Source organism: Xyrauchen texanus, chromosome 22 (assembly GCF_025860055.1).
Source record: "Xyrauchen texanus isolate HMW12.3.18 chromosome 22, RBS_HiC_50CHRs, whole genome shotgun sequence".
In the NCBI taxonomy this organism is placed as follows: domain Eukaryota; kingdom Metazoa; phylum Chordata; class Actinopteri; order Cypriniformes; family Catostomidae; genus Xyrauchen; species Xyrauchen texanus.
In genome coordinates, this window is record NC_068297.1 from 28984116 (window position 1) to 29002166 (window position 18051).

General features: G+C 39.0%; 1 protein-coding gene across 1 annotated transcript in view; it reads left to right on the forward strand.

Annotated features, from left to right (window-relative positions):
- Positions 1–18051, forward strand: part of jmjd1ca (jumonji domain containing 1Ca) — an 82837-nt gene that overhangs the window by 23751 nt on the left and 41035 nt on the right. Inside the window, exon 3 of the mRNA XM_052153543.1 lies at positions 5254–5367. Within this exon, the coding sequence (XP_052009503.1) occupies positions 5254–5367 (114 nt within the window). The remainder of the gene's footprint in view (positions 1–5253; positions 5368–18051) is intronic.

Sequence of the window (18051 nt, forward strand, 5' to 3'; positions counted from 1 at the left end):
AACTGTCTATCGCTGCTTTTTCAATCAGCAGTCACTTCTGCTTGTGTTTGAGTACCCCTCTGTTTGTGTATATTTCTAATTACACACAGCTTTCTCTTCCTCTTTCACAAAATATAAACATCCTTAAATGTGAATAGTCACACATGCATTCCCTTACAAACACACAAAACACTCTGGGTCCCTCAAAGCATGTGTAGAGGCAGTCTCAAACAGCTTTAAAAGCTTAATGAAGTCTTAATGTTGCACACACACACACACACACACACACACACACACACACACACACACACACACATTAAAACCATGGCAACACAGTGTGCTCTGCCAAGAATGAGGGTGTATGGTCATGCTTCAGCAGGTGTGTGACCTAAATTGTATTCGAAAGAGTGAGAGACAGACAGAGAAAGAAGGACAGCGGGATAGGGGAAATATTTGTGCGTGTGTGTGTGTGTGTGTGTGTGTACATGTGAACATTGTAAAAGACGCTTGCAGTTTGATTGCATGTGCATTTGTGATTCAGATTTTGATCTTGTGTTGGATGTGATGTGTGTATTAAATTTATTGTGTGTGTATTCACTGAAGGTGGAGTCAGTCTTGTTGAGTTTATGATTAGACAGAGATTGGACTTTTATGTTTTATGGGTAGCTGCAGCCTGTGCTGTCACACTCCAGACACCAGTTCATTCTTGTATGGACACAATGGATAAAATCCATTATTAAATGAAAAATCAAAACAGTTCCTTAAATATACTGTATTGTTGCAACATTGTTTAAGTGAAACTGATCTTAAATGGTTATGAAGCACTAAACATTAATTTTTCCTAATTATTAACAGATTTGTACATGCTGCGAATAATGTAGGCAAATACAATCACTGGGTTTCCATCCAACCATTTTTTAAATGCGCATAAGAATCCTGAATGGAAACGCTTGATATGCGAATAAACCCTCATAATTTAATGCGCTAGGAGGAGGTGGATTTTCGCATTAGTTAAACTCCGCATTAAGGTGATGGAAACAGTTTATTTGCATATTGATGATGCGTTTTGACAATTTGTGCATGTAAAGCGCAATGGCATTATGCCCGTCGGTTGGTATGGGTGTACGATAGCTTGATGTGATTGGCCCAACAAATGTTCGACCTTGGCACACAATTCTTCCTACATAGCCCTTGGTATTCGGAAGTTTAAACTCACATATAGTTGTTTTGAGCGCGGTTGCTTTTAGGTACATATACGGAGGTGCTGGCGTATGGGCATAGCATCCATTTCAGCCCTCATTATATGAGATATTACACTTGATTCTTCTTTGTCTTCTAGCAACATTTAATAAAACGATGTCCAACACCACAAATAACTCTCTCTGTAGCAACGGGCTCATCATGACAAGGAGGGCTCACTCAAGATAATGCGGATATTGTAGTGGATGGAAAAGCACAATGATTCACATTTTCTTTAGTCGAATATTCAGAAATGTGCATAACATAAATGCGAAACATTTTGAATGGAAACCCAGCTAATGATAGTAAGCATTCATTTTAATTTAAAGGGGAAAGTGGTAAATGTAAAGACTTTTGGGCTGTTTTCTTCTTCCTGGTTTGAATTCAACGTTGAAAAAAAAAATCAGAAAGGACAAAAAGCTCTTAATCAATAACTGACTCAGTTGAAATGCATTTGTGTAGATTTATGGAGAGGTGTGTTTGCAACAAACGCGGTCTGATGCGATGCTGTTAACTGGCATCACAAGTACCATTCTTTACTTTGAGCGATCAAAGCACTTAGATTTGTGAGTCAGCGTCGTGGAATAACAGTTATTCTTAAAAGTTTTTTAAAATGCTAAAGTGCACACATGTTTTTAACAGTACCAAATACAAACGGCTCGTCATTTATTGTGTATTTACCCTTTAATGTGCATGCGTGTATTAAATGTGTTTATTCTGCACATATTTGGTTGTGAAGTGGATATTCTGTTTTTGCTGAAGAATGTATTTGTCCTGGCTGTTTATCCTTTGTCTGCCTCACTGACAGAACTGAGTCTCAAAACCACTGCTGTAAATGTGCAACTGTGTGCAGTGTAGGGAAGGGCAGGAGTGCTTGAGTACTTGGACATGAAAGCAATTATCGATCATGAAAACGATTTCAATGGTGATCATGCATGATGTGACTTTTCACTTAATTCGAAATTCAGTGACAATTACCTGACAACTAAACACACACGTGTCAAAGAGGGAGCTTATTTTGAACTTTGAGATTGATTACGTTGTGATTTTGAGGGGTGTATTTATTGTCAGAGACGTCTCATAGCAACCAAACTGATATACGATGCTGCAATGCTATCGTTACGATAATCAAAAGAGAGTATAATTAACCGTGATTTGAACATCTGTCTCCCCAAAACAACACGTTTTATTATCATTTAATGTAAGAACTTTGACTTGTTAATGGGTATTATTCAATAAAAGTTAATGTTCGTTACTGACTGTAAACCTCTGCGTGATGTAGAACACACCTGCATCTCGTCGAAATGGGAGTTGAAGATTTCCACAGCAGTTTCTAAGTTACAAGTCCGACATAAAGTGTCATTTCGTTAAACTTTCCCCAGGTAGCTCAGGGAGTATTGACGCTGACAACCACCCCTGGAGTCACGAGTTCAAATCCAGGGCGTGCTGAGTGACTCCAGCCAGGTCTCCTAAGCAACCAAATTGGCCCTGTTGCTAGGGAGGTTAGAGTCACATGGGGTAAACTGCTCGTGATTGCAATAATGTGGTTCGCTCTTAGAGAGGCACGTGGTTAGTTGTGGTGGATGCAGCAGAGAATAGAGTGAAGCATCCTCATGCGATGAGGCAACTGAGATTCATCCTCCGCCACCCGGATTGAGTCACTAAACCACCATGAGGACTTAGAGCACATTGGGGATTGGGCATTCCAAATTGGGGAGAAAAAGGGGAGAAAAAACTTTCCCCAGTTGAAAGATGGAAATTCTGACTCTCCGCGTTGAATGGAACGCTTCATAAATCATCACAGCAACAACAATACTAAGCATTGCGGCTTTCCCACAGGAGTGAACACTTGGACACACACTCAACATGCTGAAGCAGTGCATATACAGCAGGTGAGTGTTTCAAACAGCTAGATAGAGCACAGCTGAATGGAACAGAATGCAGCGTCTTCAAAAATGGAAGCGATTTGAAAATAGACGGTTCAGAGAGTCACTAAAAAAACTGGTGCAGGCTTTTTAAGATTACTACGGTAACCTGAATGAAGAACAGACAGATGCGCGGTGTACATATATTTTTTCATTGAGTTGGGCAGTGAATGTTCACATGACAAAATATGATTTAAAGTATTATATTTTGATTATGCAATATTTTGTGCATTTTGTAACAGAATATTTTATAACAGCCTATAATAATGAATAGACAATACACTGGAACAACAAGACACAATTCAGCAGCCAAAGACATTTGTCAGACATGTTATTATATACAGTTATGTACATGTCATTGCCACTCGAGTACTCGTAGAGGCCCATCCCTAGTGCGGTGTGTGTTGCATTTCTGTGTGTGAGTATAAGAGAGAGAGAGAAAGAGAGAGAGCGACAGAGTGCACACAGTGGAGTGTCTAAAAATAGCTAACATGCATTCTGTTTGTCCCCTTACCCACCAGCTCATGGTTTATGGAGTCACACACATGAATAGTCAGACTAGCACACACTACTACACTGCTTGCTGAATAAAGGTGGGCTCCTTGCAAGTCATCACATGCAGTATGCCCACGCACACATACATGCATGCACATCCCATAACACTGTGGCCTCATTTAGATTAAGTTTCACTTCTGGATACCTCAGTGAGATTACAACTGTTGTGTTGCATAATGCATATCCACTCACACATGAGCACACACATTCACACACACAGCCCATGCAGCAAGACATAGAAAGTTTGAGTGTGCTGGCCTAGTATTTAAATAAATATAAACCATACATTATGAATGGGACTTGATCAATGATCATTTGAATGAACAAGATCTCATGAGACTTTGCACAGATATACTGTATATGCATACTGTACATGCACAATGGTCAATCCTACAATGCAAAGTGCTGTAATAAGCAGCTAAATGTCTTTGTATGTGCCACATGCATTATACACATACAGAACACAACAGTACAACTAAGATTTTCTTTGTGAAAGTGAACTTAAAGGTATGTTAATGAATTTTGCTCGGTACACCTTAAGAAATGGATAGTGGTACTTTTGAAAAATGATGTTTAAAATGTTGTACACTCACCTGAAAGGAAGACTCCAGTCATCTTAGTGACTTACAAAAAAGCTGTTTTATTCTACATAAGGGTGCACTGTTGAGATCACATGACCAGTCGAATAGAGCGCAACAATCTGGTTTCGGCAGTAAAAATCCCACACATATTTACATAGGGAATTGATTATTAATGATAACTTATAAACTTTTAAAAACAGGCCTACCGTGAGCTCTGAGGTTCTTAATCGATCTAATCGATAATATTATCTTTAATTTGTTTAAAATAACTTTTCCTATTTAAAAAAATAATGGAAACCATACCATAAAAATATTTCTGAAGCCAAGACGGCTGAAAAATTGGGCGGACCATGTTGCATACTATAGAGCATACTACCAAATTTCTCTCAGGACCCCGGTGATTCAACAGTGACAAATAAGCAGCAAAAATGTCATACAATTTCAAAGTGTCAGTATTTAAAGGGACAGTTCACCCCAAAAATGAAAATTCACCATCCCAAGTGTGTATGACTTTCTTTCATCTGCTGAACACAAATAAAGATATTTAGACGAATATTTCAGATCTGTAGGTCCATACAATGGAAGTGAATGGGTGTCCAGAAGTACTCCAGAAGACTCTGGTGGTTAAATCCATGTCTTTAGAAGTGATATGATACATTTTTAAGTAATTTTTTCTTTACTTTCACTTTCTCCTTCTTCTGTTTTTGTTGCTTTACATGCATATTGCCCCCTAATGAGCAGGAAGGAGAATTTATGACAAAAAAGGACTTAAAAATGTATCTTTCTCACCCACATCTGTCATATAATGTCTGAACACATGGATTTAACCACTGGAGTCGTATGGATTACTTTTATGCTCCCTTTATATAGACATTGGAGCTGGAAAATGTTGTATTTTTGTCGAACTTTGTATTAACATCTATTAAAAATAGGAGTCATTGTTTGCTTACACTTTTGCCATTGTTGTCTTACAGAGATTCAAGCCTCTTATTGGGCAGTCATGTGTGGGAGGCGTTTCAGTGGTGGAGTTCATTTCTGACAGACAGTTGGAGTTTTACATGGAAAAGGAGGAGCTTCAGCCATTTGAGGTGTGTGCATAAGGGACTATTACTCTAATTCCTGTCTGTGTGGGTGTTTTGAATGTGTATATATGTAACTGTGTATGATTGATGTATATTATTTTACAGTGAGATTAAAATTACAAGCCACCACAAGTTTAGAAAAGGAAAACGTTTCAAAGGTTAATTTCAGATCATTGCCAGGTTAATGTTTCTTTGGGTTAGTATAATTCTAGGAGTTGAACATAAAGTCTGTTATCTCCCCTGTTATCTCAGTTGCCATTGATCTTGTGCAGTTTGACAGAAGATGACCAAAGATTTATTGGACAGTAAATCAGATGAGAATATGGACTGTTGTATGATCTGTGCACTTCTGTGTATGACCTGTTAGGACTGGAAAGTTCACTGTATTTTGAATGAAACCAGCTTAGACCTGAAAGGAATAGTTCACCCAAAAATTATAATTCTCTCATCATTTAATCATAAAGTAAATTTAAAGTATGTATATATATATATATATATATATATATATATATATATATATATATATATATATATATATATATATATATATATAAATTAAAGTATTGTGTAAATTAAATGAAACTTTTCATTGAAAGTGTTGAATCCAATTAACTTTTAAAGCATTGAAAGCATTGTATTCACATCATATCTCCATCAAAAAATCTTCATTTGTTTTCCGCAGAGGAAAGTAATCATACGAGTTTGTGACAGCACAAGGTGAATAATTTATGAGAGAGTTATAATTTTTGGATGAACTACTCCTTTCAAATCAATAACGTAACTCTGACTAAACATATCAAATGCTGCAAACTGTATTGCTTTATGATTTGAAGCAACATTTCTGTATGTGTGAGATAATATTGTTATCTGTTTATTAGCCATTTATCATCTCCTACTTTCCACATCATGTTGAAATAATAATCGAGGGGTTAAATTCACGCCACCAAAAAACCTCCATGCTCAGTCTCTCTCTCTCTCAATCTCTCTCTCTCTCTCTCTCTCTCTCTCTCTCTCTCTCTCTCTCTCTCTCTCTTTCTCACTCTTTCTCTATCTGTCTCTTGCTCTAAGTGTTTTTTTTTTTTGGGGGGTGTTGCTGCAGATGTTATTTGTGTCTCTGCTTTTGCTATCATAGAGCTCCTCTTAATGTGTGATGTATGTTGACATTTATCAGTCATTAACATCTAAATTAGTCTACTTGTTGGCAGTGTTTGTGAGAGAGCCTTTAGGAATGTATGTCCCAGACACGCTGTTTTGAACTAAACTTGAGGAAATGTAGGTAAATAGTCTTTGCACCCCATGACAGTGAAAAAACGTGATAAAGCTTGATGAATAATGATTTATATTCCCAGAAATCATTGTGTGTTATATCTTGCCAGTGGAATCACTGTAAGATAGCATTAGGATGTCAACATTATTATGTAAACATTGAAATATGGATTTCGATAACTAAATTATCTCCAGACAAGTGTATTGAAATTCAATGCAGGATACTTGTCATCTGGCAATCTGCAGAGGATATTCTCTAGGATATATCATTAGAAGATCATTTTTGCAGGGTGTGTCGACTGTGTTATGTGCAGTAGAATAACGTTTAAAGACATGTACATATGTGTGGTAAATGCTGTGTAAATAAATAATCTCCTTGTATTCCTTTTGAGTGTATTGTAGTGGTTAAAGGTTCCTGTAGCTCAACTGGTTGAGTATGGTGCTAGCAATACCATGGTCATGGATTCAGTTCCCCCAGAAAACCCAAAACTGTTTAAGTGTATTGCATTATTGAACTGCAATGCATTATGTATCAGAATATACATTATTAAAAAGTGGGTTCAGTTAAGTATGAGTGTGTTTGATTGTTGTGTGGTGTGCTAAATGTTTATTAGGTAGAGTGTGCCTTTATGAGCAGAGTTGGTTTAGCAGACTATTAGTGTATGTTTGTGTCATTCACTGTAAACAAATGCGCCACACACTTTACCTACTCCTGCAGGCTGTGTTTGTTTATCATAATCATATGGAGCAATCATGTCATTTAATGCAGTAGAACACACAGGGACAAACAGGACTTTAACCCTCTGCATAAAACTGTTTACATTTACTGAGAGCTGTTGAGAAACACACACACCGTTACATCATTCCATCACTCCCAGTCTCTGATGCCTGTGGATGGATGATAAAAGAGAGACCCCTCACTTTTATGTATGGAGTGTTTAAGGCAGAGAAATGATTAGAGACAGAGAGAAAGTGTGTGTCTGGGTAAAGCATTGGCACATGACACTGATGTGTTGTGAATGCTGTAGTTTTGTCAAATCTTTGAGGAACAGCTTCAAAAACATGTTCCCATATCACTACTCTATTCATCTCTAATCCCACATTCTGTTCTGTTCTGTTATATTTTACTCTTCACTGCACTCTACTGTAGTGCACACTGCTATGTTCACTTTTATACTCAACTGTGCATTTCTGCTCTACTCTGATCCCACATTATGCTCTTTTCTATTCTACTCTGATCCCAGATTCAGTTTATTCTTCTCTACTCTTGTCTTCTATTATGTTCCACTCTACTATTCTCTGACTCTACATTCTATTTTGTTCTATTTAGTGGTCGAACGATATGTCGGCCGATAAATTTGCTGATATTCTGACTTTTTTTTAATTATCGGCTGATACATTTTCCCGTTTGGCTGATTTGTTTCTTGAGGGCGGCGAGAATCGTCTGCTTGCATGTGAAGCAACTGAGACATGTAAACGATCAGTCACAGTTCGTTACTTGTTCCGTTCCATTGTGTTACTAAAATAATACACCATTGTGCAACACAGTATCATTTAAATGGTCCGCATATCATAGCCGCGCGACAGACGCGTTTGAGCTCATAATGTTAAAAGTGCTCGCCTGTTTCATTCTCCCTCTATCTCCTCAAAAGTTCCCTGTAAATTTTAAATGTCTCGTCTAATGATAAAAAGGCAAATATCAATAAAACTTCTATTATATACCATTTGTGAATATGCAGATATCTCATTTAAACAGATGTAATTCACAAACCTCATGAAAATCATTTTCTTCCCATCGAGCACTCATCTAATATTTTCCTCTGAAGCATGTAGTCCATCAGCAAGAATCAAAAACTTCAGGATCAAAAGTTCCTCTGATTCACAAATCATGATGGTCACTCTGTGTCAATCCAAGTAGGTGATCACGCTGGTTGCTCATGCTGGATCCGCGCAAGGCTGCATCCAAAACCAGGAAAATGCTGCCTCCGGAGGCTGTATACGGATGTAGGATGAAAAAAAGGTGTTTTTCAAACTGTTTGGAGGCCAGTTTCCATAAGAGTAACATTCATTCAAAACAGCTGTCATTTAAGCCATTAAATTATTAGGCAGCAAGGTAGTAAGTTAGCTGCCTACATTTTCAGATGTAGACCAAGGTAAAAGCACTTCACGTGTGCTGTAAGTAAATTTCTTATTCGGTATGTATGGTTTAAGTTTATATTTATTTGAGTGAATGCGACTGCCAATGCTCACATGCCATCCATGGTTGCTGGACTACTGTGTATACTGTTATTTCCTGCTTCCTAATATATTAAAAATGTCTTCATGTGCAAATAAATTACAAAACTTTGACGACTAAACAGAAATCTGAAGAAACTGCTATCTACCATTTAAAATACAACATTTTTATGTTTAGTGAGAAATTGAGTAAATATAGTGCTAAATAAGAGTTTTTTGGGTTTCTTTTTAGCAAATGTTTGATATATTGGCATTGTATCAGCCTATCGGCCACCCTGCTCTCTGGAGATCGTATCGGCCATTAAAAAACCTATATCGGTTGACCAATAATTCTATTCTATTCTGTTCTGATCTACTGTGACCCTACATTCTATTCTACTCTTCTCATCTATTCTGTTCTACCCTTTTGATTCCACATTCTAATGTATTCTATTCTTATCTATTCTTTACAACACTCAAGTGTAGTCAGCCTGATCAACATTTTTGCAATTCAAAATGTACGTGCTGTATAACACGTTTGGCTGCTGGTTTCCAATTAAATGTCCAGTGGGAAAAGCAAGTAAAATGTCGGTTTTAATGTGAATTTTAGATGGATGTTTTTAAAGCATACCACCCTAGAGTAAAGATTTAGCTTGAACCTAACCAATAGTGTTTTAAAATATAAATGAGAAGATAAAAAGACATCCTTACCTTATCAGTGCCTAAACCTAACCATTAGTGTTTTAAAATGCAGAAGCAAAATGAAAAATAAAATGTTCTTAACCAACTACATAATTTCGTGCCACTTCAATGACGCTTGTCATGTCACGCGTCAACTTGAGTTTATGGCTGGTTTTGAACCACAGTCCTCCGACTTGAAGTCAGACGCCCTGTCTGATGAGCTACCACACAAGCTATTCATGTTGGAATAAGTGTATATACAGTATGTACATGGATCTGTAATACAAGTATTAAAATGTATAATTTTTCAAAAGTTGCATCAGAATAAAAGTGTGTGGATATCACAAAAAATACTGTTTCTCTCCACTGCTTTATTACTAACAGTTCTGAATGTTAAGCTCAGTGACGTGAGTGAATTACTGAGCAGCCTGTGAGTGAAATTGAGACAGAAAGAGATAAAGATGGAGAGAAAGTGAGTGAGAGAGAGAGATCTATCAGGGAAAATAGAGTATGGACTGAGGACCGTGTGTTTTATTGCTGTTTCCTTGACAACTCAAAGCGGTGTTTTTACTTGGCACATGTTAAAGGACCAGAGGAGTGTGTTTGCATGATTCTATGTGTGTGTTTGTGCATGTGTGTGTTTGTGTGTGTTTGTGCATGTGTGTGTGCGTGTGTGTGAGTGCATGTGTGTGTGTTTTTGTGTGCGTGTGTGTGTGTGTGTGTGTCCACACTTGTTTTGCCATACTTGTGAGGCCTTATATTAAAGTACTAACATAGTGAAACCTGCTGTACACAATATTTTTCACAAGTTCATCAATTGGCTAAATCTTGATTTGCTTTAAATGTACTTTAGGTTTAGGGGTAGGGCCAAGGGTAAAGTATTGCAAATATCATTAGCTTAGTATGAAAAAAGCATGTACAGTAAAAGAGGTCCTCGCTAATTTATAGCCTCTAATGTGTGTGTGTTGCTAATTTATAGCCTCTAATGTGTGTGTGTGTGTGTGTGTGTGTGTGTGTGTGTGTGTGTGTGTGTGTGAGCATGTATTTATCACTTTCTGGGAACCAAATGTCCCCATAAGGATAGTAAAACCCGAAGTTTTTGATGTTGTGGGGACAGTTTGTCGTTCCCATGAGGAAAACAGCTGATAAATCATACTAATTTATGTTTTTTGAAAATTTAAAAATGCAGAACGTTTTCTGTGAGGGTTAGGTTTAGGGGTAGGGTTAGGTTTAGGGGATAGAATATAACATTTGTACAGTATAAAAACCATTATGTCTATGTAAAGTCCCCATAAAACATGGAAACCCAACGTGTGTGTGTGTGTTAGGGAAGGGAAGGGTTAAGCACTCTTGACCTATTAAGCCAAAATGGGAACACTGCAGCTGTTTTTAGAAAGCTCCAAACACTGTATTTGTGTGTGTGTGTGTGTTTGTTGTTGTGTATGACAGAGATGGACTGAAGTAAGTTAGAGAGAGAGGGTGGGTGGGAGGGAGAGGTTTACTGAAGGGAAAAGCAGGAAGTGTGGTTTCCATTAGGCTTGTGTGGAACACTTTCCTTTTGAGGCTGTGGTGAGAAAGACATTTGGCATTGAGTCAGACACCCTCAATCAGGACACACACACAAATACAGTCTTCACTGTGTGTGTGTGTGTGTGTGTGTGTGTGTGTGTGTGTGTGTGTGTGTGTGTGTGTGTTTGTTAAAGAAAGACTGCTTTCCATCTGTTTTACACACAAGTTCAAGAGTAATTTTCAGTTTTCACAGTTGTTTTTCTCTTTCGCCTTTGGCTTCTTTCTCTGTCATTTGTTCCCTGTCTCTTATTTCTCTCTTGATCGCTCTCTCAGTTAAATGAAGCTTTATTGGCCCATAAATTTGTAATAATGGTAGTAACAGTGAAAATGGCATAATAATAAAGCAGATTTAATTGCTTATCAGATGTGCTATGTTAATTTCTAGATATCCCATTAGCTTTATTAAAGCTAATATGTGTTATTATTTAAATGGAAAAAAAATCTGTCTTGCATCTCATTGTAATATGCAGAGTTTGAATGAAGTAATTTAAAGGTTGATTTTACCTAAAGCTGTTATACTGTGGCTCTGTGGCACTTCCAAAACAGACCTCTGTTTGTTTGAGTGGCCCATCCAGCTGATACAGCAACATTTCTTGATCAATAGTGTGAGTTTGAGGCGGGACTCTCTGTTTGTACAACCAATGGAAGACTTCTGTAATCTGTTTGAAAACAATCATTATTTTTGCAATATGGCTGAAATGATTATCGGCAACGTCTACAATAAAAGATTGTCTACAAACATTTTTGTGGTCGAATAGTCGTTTGATCTTATGTAACCTCACATGTGATCATATTAAACACTAATGATAGAGGAGAGGAAGAACACACAGCTTACAGTCCAGACGCACTCCAAACAGCTTAGGGGGATGTAGATCGCAATGTGTGAGGAAATTATATAAAAATACAAAATAAGTAGTTTGTGAAATAAAGCAGAGTCGGAGCTGCCATTCCGCTTAAGCAAAACGTACATGTCAGAGCATCTTTAAAGGAAACACCGTGGTGTTACATCGTTAATGCATCCTTTATTAAAGTTAAAATATTAAGGAAGCAGGTCATGTAAATAAGTACAAACTCTGCAACTGGTATTTCTCTGTGCGGTCAGAGCCGCTTCTATGAGTCGGGTGAAGAAACCCGATAGTAGGGGGAGAGATTGAAACTGCACCCGGCTTATGCACTCTGGTGCGGGGACGCTCGTCCCTCACTGCTGTGAGTTAAAGATGGATCGAAATCAGGTGAACATAAAGTTAGGAGAGGGTAGCCTTTACCCATGCACTGCAACAAAATTGGGCTTGTTTTCCAATACAAAAATCTAAAACTCCTTTAAAACCATGTACATTTACTTTGGGAGCTATACTGCAGAAGAAAATGTGTTATCTGAGAATGTTGTAACAGTCAGTATCTGGTGTTGCCACCAGCTGCATTAAGTACTGCAGTGCATCTCCTCCTCATGGACTGCACCAGATTTGCCAGTTCTTGCTGTGAGATGTTACCCCACTCTTCCACCAGGGCACTTGCAAGTACCCAGACTTTTCTGGGGGAATGGCCCTAGCCCTCAGCCTCCGATCCAACAGGTCCCAGACATGCTCAATGGGATTGAGATCCGGGCTCTTTGCTGGCCATGGCAGAACACTGACATTCCTGTCTTGCAGGAAATCATGCACAGAACGAGCAGTATGGCTGGTGGCATTGTCATGGTGGAGGGTCATGTCAGGATGAGCCTGCAGCAAGGGTACCTCATGAGGGAGAAGGATGTGTTCCCTGCTACGTACAGTGTTGTGATTGCCTGCAATGACAACAAGCTGAGTCCGATGATGCTGTGACACACCACCCCAGACCATGACAGACCCTACACCTCCAAATCGATCCCGCTCCAGAATACAGGCCTCGGTGTAACGTTCATTCCTTTTTCGATAAACGCAAGTCCGACCATCACCCCAGGTGAGACAAAACCGCAACTTTTTAGTGAAAAGCACTTTTTGCCAGTCCTGTCTGTTCCAGCAAAGGTGGGTTTGTGCCCATAGGCGACGTTGTTGCCGGTGATGTCTGGTAAAGACCTGCCTTACAACAGGCCAACAAGCCCTCAGTCCAGCCTCTCTCAGCCTATTGCGGACAGTCTGAGCACTGATGGAGGGATTGTGTGTTCCTGGTGTAACTCAGACAGTTGTTGTTGCCATCCAGCACCTGTCCCGCAGCTGTGATATTTGGATGTACAGATCCTGTGCAGGTGTTGTTACACATGGTCTGCCACTGCGAGAATGATCAGCTGTCCTTCCTTTCTCCCTGTAGCGCTGTCTTAGGCGTCTCACAGTACGGACATTGCAATTTATTGCCCTAGCCACATCTGCAGTCCTCATGCCTCCATGCAGCATTCCTAAGGCACATTCACGCAGATGAGCATGGACCCTGGGCATCTTTCTTTTGGTGAGTCAGTAGAAAAGTCTCTTTAGTGTCCTAAATTTTTCATTCATTGAACAAGCATGGAAAACATTTTTTAAACCCTTTACAATAAAGATCTGTAAAGTTATTTGGATTTGTACAAAATTATCTTTAAAATACAGTGTCCTGAAAAAGGGATGTTTCTTTTATAAGGTTTGTTTATATATAAAAATTGTATATGTTGCTTCTCAAGTAAATGCATCTTGTTTTAAGTATTTTTAGATTATTTTTAAATGGAAGACAAGACAAAACAATTGACAACAATAGGATTTTTTGCAGTGAATTTTTTTTATTGAATTAAACTTTAATAAAATAATTGTCCATCCATCCATCTTCAACCGCTTATCCGAAGTCGGGTCGCGGGGGCAGCTGCTCCAGCAGGGGGCCCCAAACTTCCCTATCCTGAGCCACATTAACCAGCTCTGACTGCCAAGCGATCCAGTGAGAGCTGAAGGTCACGGACTGATGATGACATAAAGACAACATCATCTGCAAAAAGCAGCAATGAGATCCCCAGCCCACCGAACCGCACACCTTCCCCACCCTGACTACGCCTTGATATCCTGTACATCAATATCACAAACTTGGTGACTTGGATTGGTGACAAAGCGCAGCCTTGGCGGAGACAACCCCCACAAGGAATGAACTCGACTTCGTGCCAAGGACCCGGACACAGCTCTCGCTTTGGACGTACAGGGATTGGATCGCCCTAAGAAGGGACCCCCCACCTCATACTACCGCAGCACCTCCCACAGTCTCTCCTGGGGGACCCGGTCATACGCCTTCTCCAGATCCACAAAACACATGTAGACTGGATGGGCATATTCCCAGGCCCCCTCCAGGATCCTTGCGAGAGTAAAGATCTGGTCCATCGTTCCAAGGCCAGGACGAAAACCGCATTGTTCCTCTTCAATCCGAGGTTCGACAATCGGCCGAACCCTCCTCTCCAGCACCTTGCCACCCATATGGCAGCGCACCTGACTCCTGCGGTTTCTCCAATGGGTGGTGGGCCCAAGGGATGTAGAGGGAGGTTTCACGTCGCTTCTTCGGGACAAGCCCGGCCACCAGGCGCTCTCCGACGAGCCCTCCATCTGGGCCTGGCTCCAGACGGGGGCCCCCGGCTTCCTCCGGGCAGGGTAACTCCTACTCTTGCCGTTTTTTCCATGGAGTTTGTGTGAACCATTCTTAGTCTGGCCCCTCACCTGAGACCACTTTGCCTTGGGAGACCCTACCAGGAGCACATGGCTCCAGACAACACAGCCCTCAGGATCACAAGGGCACACAAACCTCTCCACCACGATAAGGTGCTGGTTCCCGGAGAGGTTATAATTGTGGAAATAATTGTTTCCCCTTTAATTCAGTGAATGTCCTTTAGAGGTATTTTTAAAAGATGATTTTGTCCTCTTTATTGTTAATAAGCATGTTAAATGCAGCCTTTTAAGTCGAGGCACAAGCTGAATAGTTGATTAATTATTATGTTTATGCTAATGATTCATTTTTGTAGTAATTGCCTGAATAGTCAAATAATTGTTCTAATAATCATTAGATTAGTTACATTACAATTACATTTGGTGATGCCAGTGGTGGGTAATAATATTTTATAAAAAGGGTACATTTTAATTTCATATTGCCTTTAAAGCTGTGGAGTGTAATTTCTGTACCACTAGCAGCGCCAAACTGAATTGCAGTATCTTCCATTGCTTATATAAACAGGTAGTCACGCCATCGGTTCAAGCAGAAGCTGACTACTGAAACTAACAAAGCAATGTTTTGAAAGCACCCGAGAGCCACAGTGTTTCCACTTGCGTGAATGAGGCTGTCATTCTGCCTTATGGATTCCTAATGTATTTTTATGCTCCATGGAAGAAAATCATACAGGTTAGGAACGACATGAGAGAGAGTAAATTAATTGAAATTTTTGGGTGAACTATCCCTTTAAACTGGAATACAAAAGTATTTTAATATTAGATGAAGTGCACACCTTTAGATGCATGGTCACTCTAGTTATCGTGGTGTATTTTGTCTAATTGTATGCCTGTTAATGCTGGGTGATAGGACGATGTTATCGGATATCGATGATGTCTTACAAAGGTCCCGATGCCTATTGCTACACTCAATTGACAGATGTGATCGACAATATCGGGAAATGGTAAAACTATGGATCTGAGAAGTTGCCAAATATATTAAACAGTGGCCAGGGTGTGAAACTACCAAATGCGACGAGGCTGAATCCAGTTTGCAAGCTTCTCGTCCAAATGTATTTCATGCGCGGGTTATGTTGCTCATCTACCTGCTATAGGAGGGAGATCTGTAAGATGTCTCGGAGTGACACATGACAAGATATGCTGTTAGTCACAAAGACACATGCTTGAAGAATCACACTTTATTATATTTTTAAGAACAGACAAAAGAAAAGAAGTCTATGTTTGTGTCTTATTCGCTGTTTGTTCGGAGTCGTGCAGCCCTGTTTTGATAATCTCAGGAGGTGCTGTGAGTTTCGCTTTATTTCCATGCGGTTAACATGCATTGTGAATGCAACTCTGCAGTTTCAGTAATATATATATTTGTATTAAAGAAATATAGATGAAAGTGATGAAATCATAAAGTAATACAAGTCACGTTCATCTTGATCCTAAAATTGAGTTCTATTTTCTTTTCTTTAGGCATCATAAACTGTAGGCCTATTACCAAAACGTAGCAGTATTTTGGGAACACAAGGGAAATTTATTAGGCTTATTTATTATGTTTATTATTGTCATTACATTTATAATTGTCTTTAGTTCTTAATCTGTAGGCTATTAGTAATATTCCACCTGTTGTTTTTGACGGATGCTTGCATGATGGCAAATGGGGCTGTTGGAGACAGTGAATGTTTGGATTTGGGGAGGTGGTTATATATAAGATCATATAGATTTTTTGATCATTTTAATAAAACATTTAGAAATGTCTTTTGTTTATGTTTTTCGTCTTTCAATAAAAGAATAAAATCAATAAAGCAAAAAAATTAACCAACCCTTGGCAAGGGGTTTGACAATATAATTGTATATCGCAATATTTTTTCAGGTGATTATCTATTATATAATTTTTATGTATTGCTAAGCCCTAGTATCTGTGGACAACGATATGATTCTTGCAATAAATTACGTTTTCTGAAGTTTGGGATCTGCTTTTGATGGATTTTTCATTGCATTTGTCTGTTATCTACTACTCCTTAAATTCTTCTGATTTAAGAGGAAACTACATATCTCTCTGTCTCTCTCTCTGGATCTCTCTGATCTCAGTTCTTCTGTTACTTACTGAAGGACAAGTCTTCTGACTCCTGCATTGATTTTAATGAGCATTCTATCTCTCTCTTTCTGTGTCTGTCTGCGTCTCTATCTTTCCTCTCACTCGCTCTCCTCTATTTGTCATTATCTCATCCACTTCATCATCGTCCCTCTACACCTCATCTCTCAATCAGCCTCTCTGTCTTTCCTCTAACATGCACACCTCCCTCTCTTTTCCTCTCTCTCTACTTTCACATTTAAATTAAATGAAGCACTTTTCAGCATCATCTATTTCTTACCCTCTGTATCACTCCCCTCTCTTTCTCTTCCTGTTTCATTCACTCAAGATGTGTTTGTGTGTCTGTGTTTGTGTGTGCTCGCATGTATGTGTGCGTGTGTGTCTGTTTGTGTGTGTGTGTGTGTGTGTGCGTGTGTGTGTGTGTGTGTGTGTGTGTGTCTGTTTGTGTGTGTCTGTTTGTGTGTGTGTGTGTGTGGGTGGGTTTGTGTTCTTGCCATAGAAAGGCGCACAAAGATGTTTGCGCTCCTTCTCTACAGATCTGATTTTTCTCTGTACACATGCCAACATAAGCAGCTACAACTACACTCACCCATCCCTTTCTATAATCTCTATCTATCTATCTGTCTGTCTGTCTATCTATTTGTTGATCTGTCTCCCTTCCTGTCTCTCTGTTCCTGATGCAATAGTTGGATCTGCCTGATGTCTCTCTTGCTCATGTTGCTGTGGTGATGGCTGTGTGCTATACTGAGGTCATGTCAACCTTTCATATGACTTTATCAGCTCATCCTGATAGTGTCCAGTCTCACCTCTCATGTCAGACATGACAATTATCCATACAGTGGACAGAAATGATCAAGCTGAACTTTGGTTGAATAGGAATGAAACTGCTAATCCTCAATACTAAACCACAACTATACAGTTAATAGGGTCGTTTTTTCCTTTTAAAATTGTTGTTTTTATTTAAGTTGCAGTTTGATTTTATTTTGTAATTTTTGTTAAAGTTGTAGTTTTATTTCATGTTGTCCTTTTTGCAATGAAGAATGTTAAAATAATAGTTCACCCAAAAATGGAAATTCGCACATGCCATCCCAGATGTGTATTACATTTTCTTATGCAGAACACAAATTAAGATTTTTAGAAGAAAATCTCTGCTTTGTGGTTCCATGAATTACAAGTGAATGGTGACCACAACTCTGAAGGTCCAAAAAGATATAAAAGCAGCATAAAATTAATCTGTAT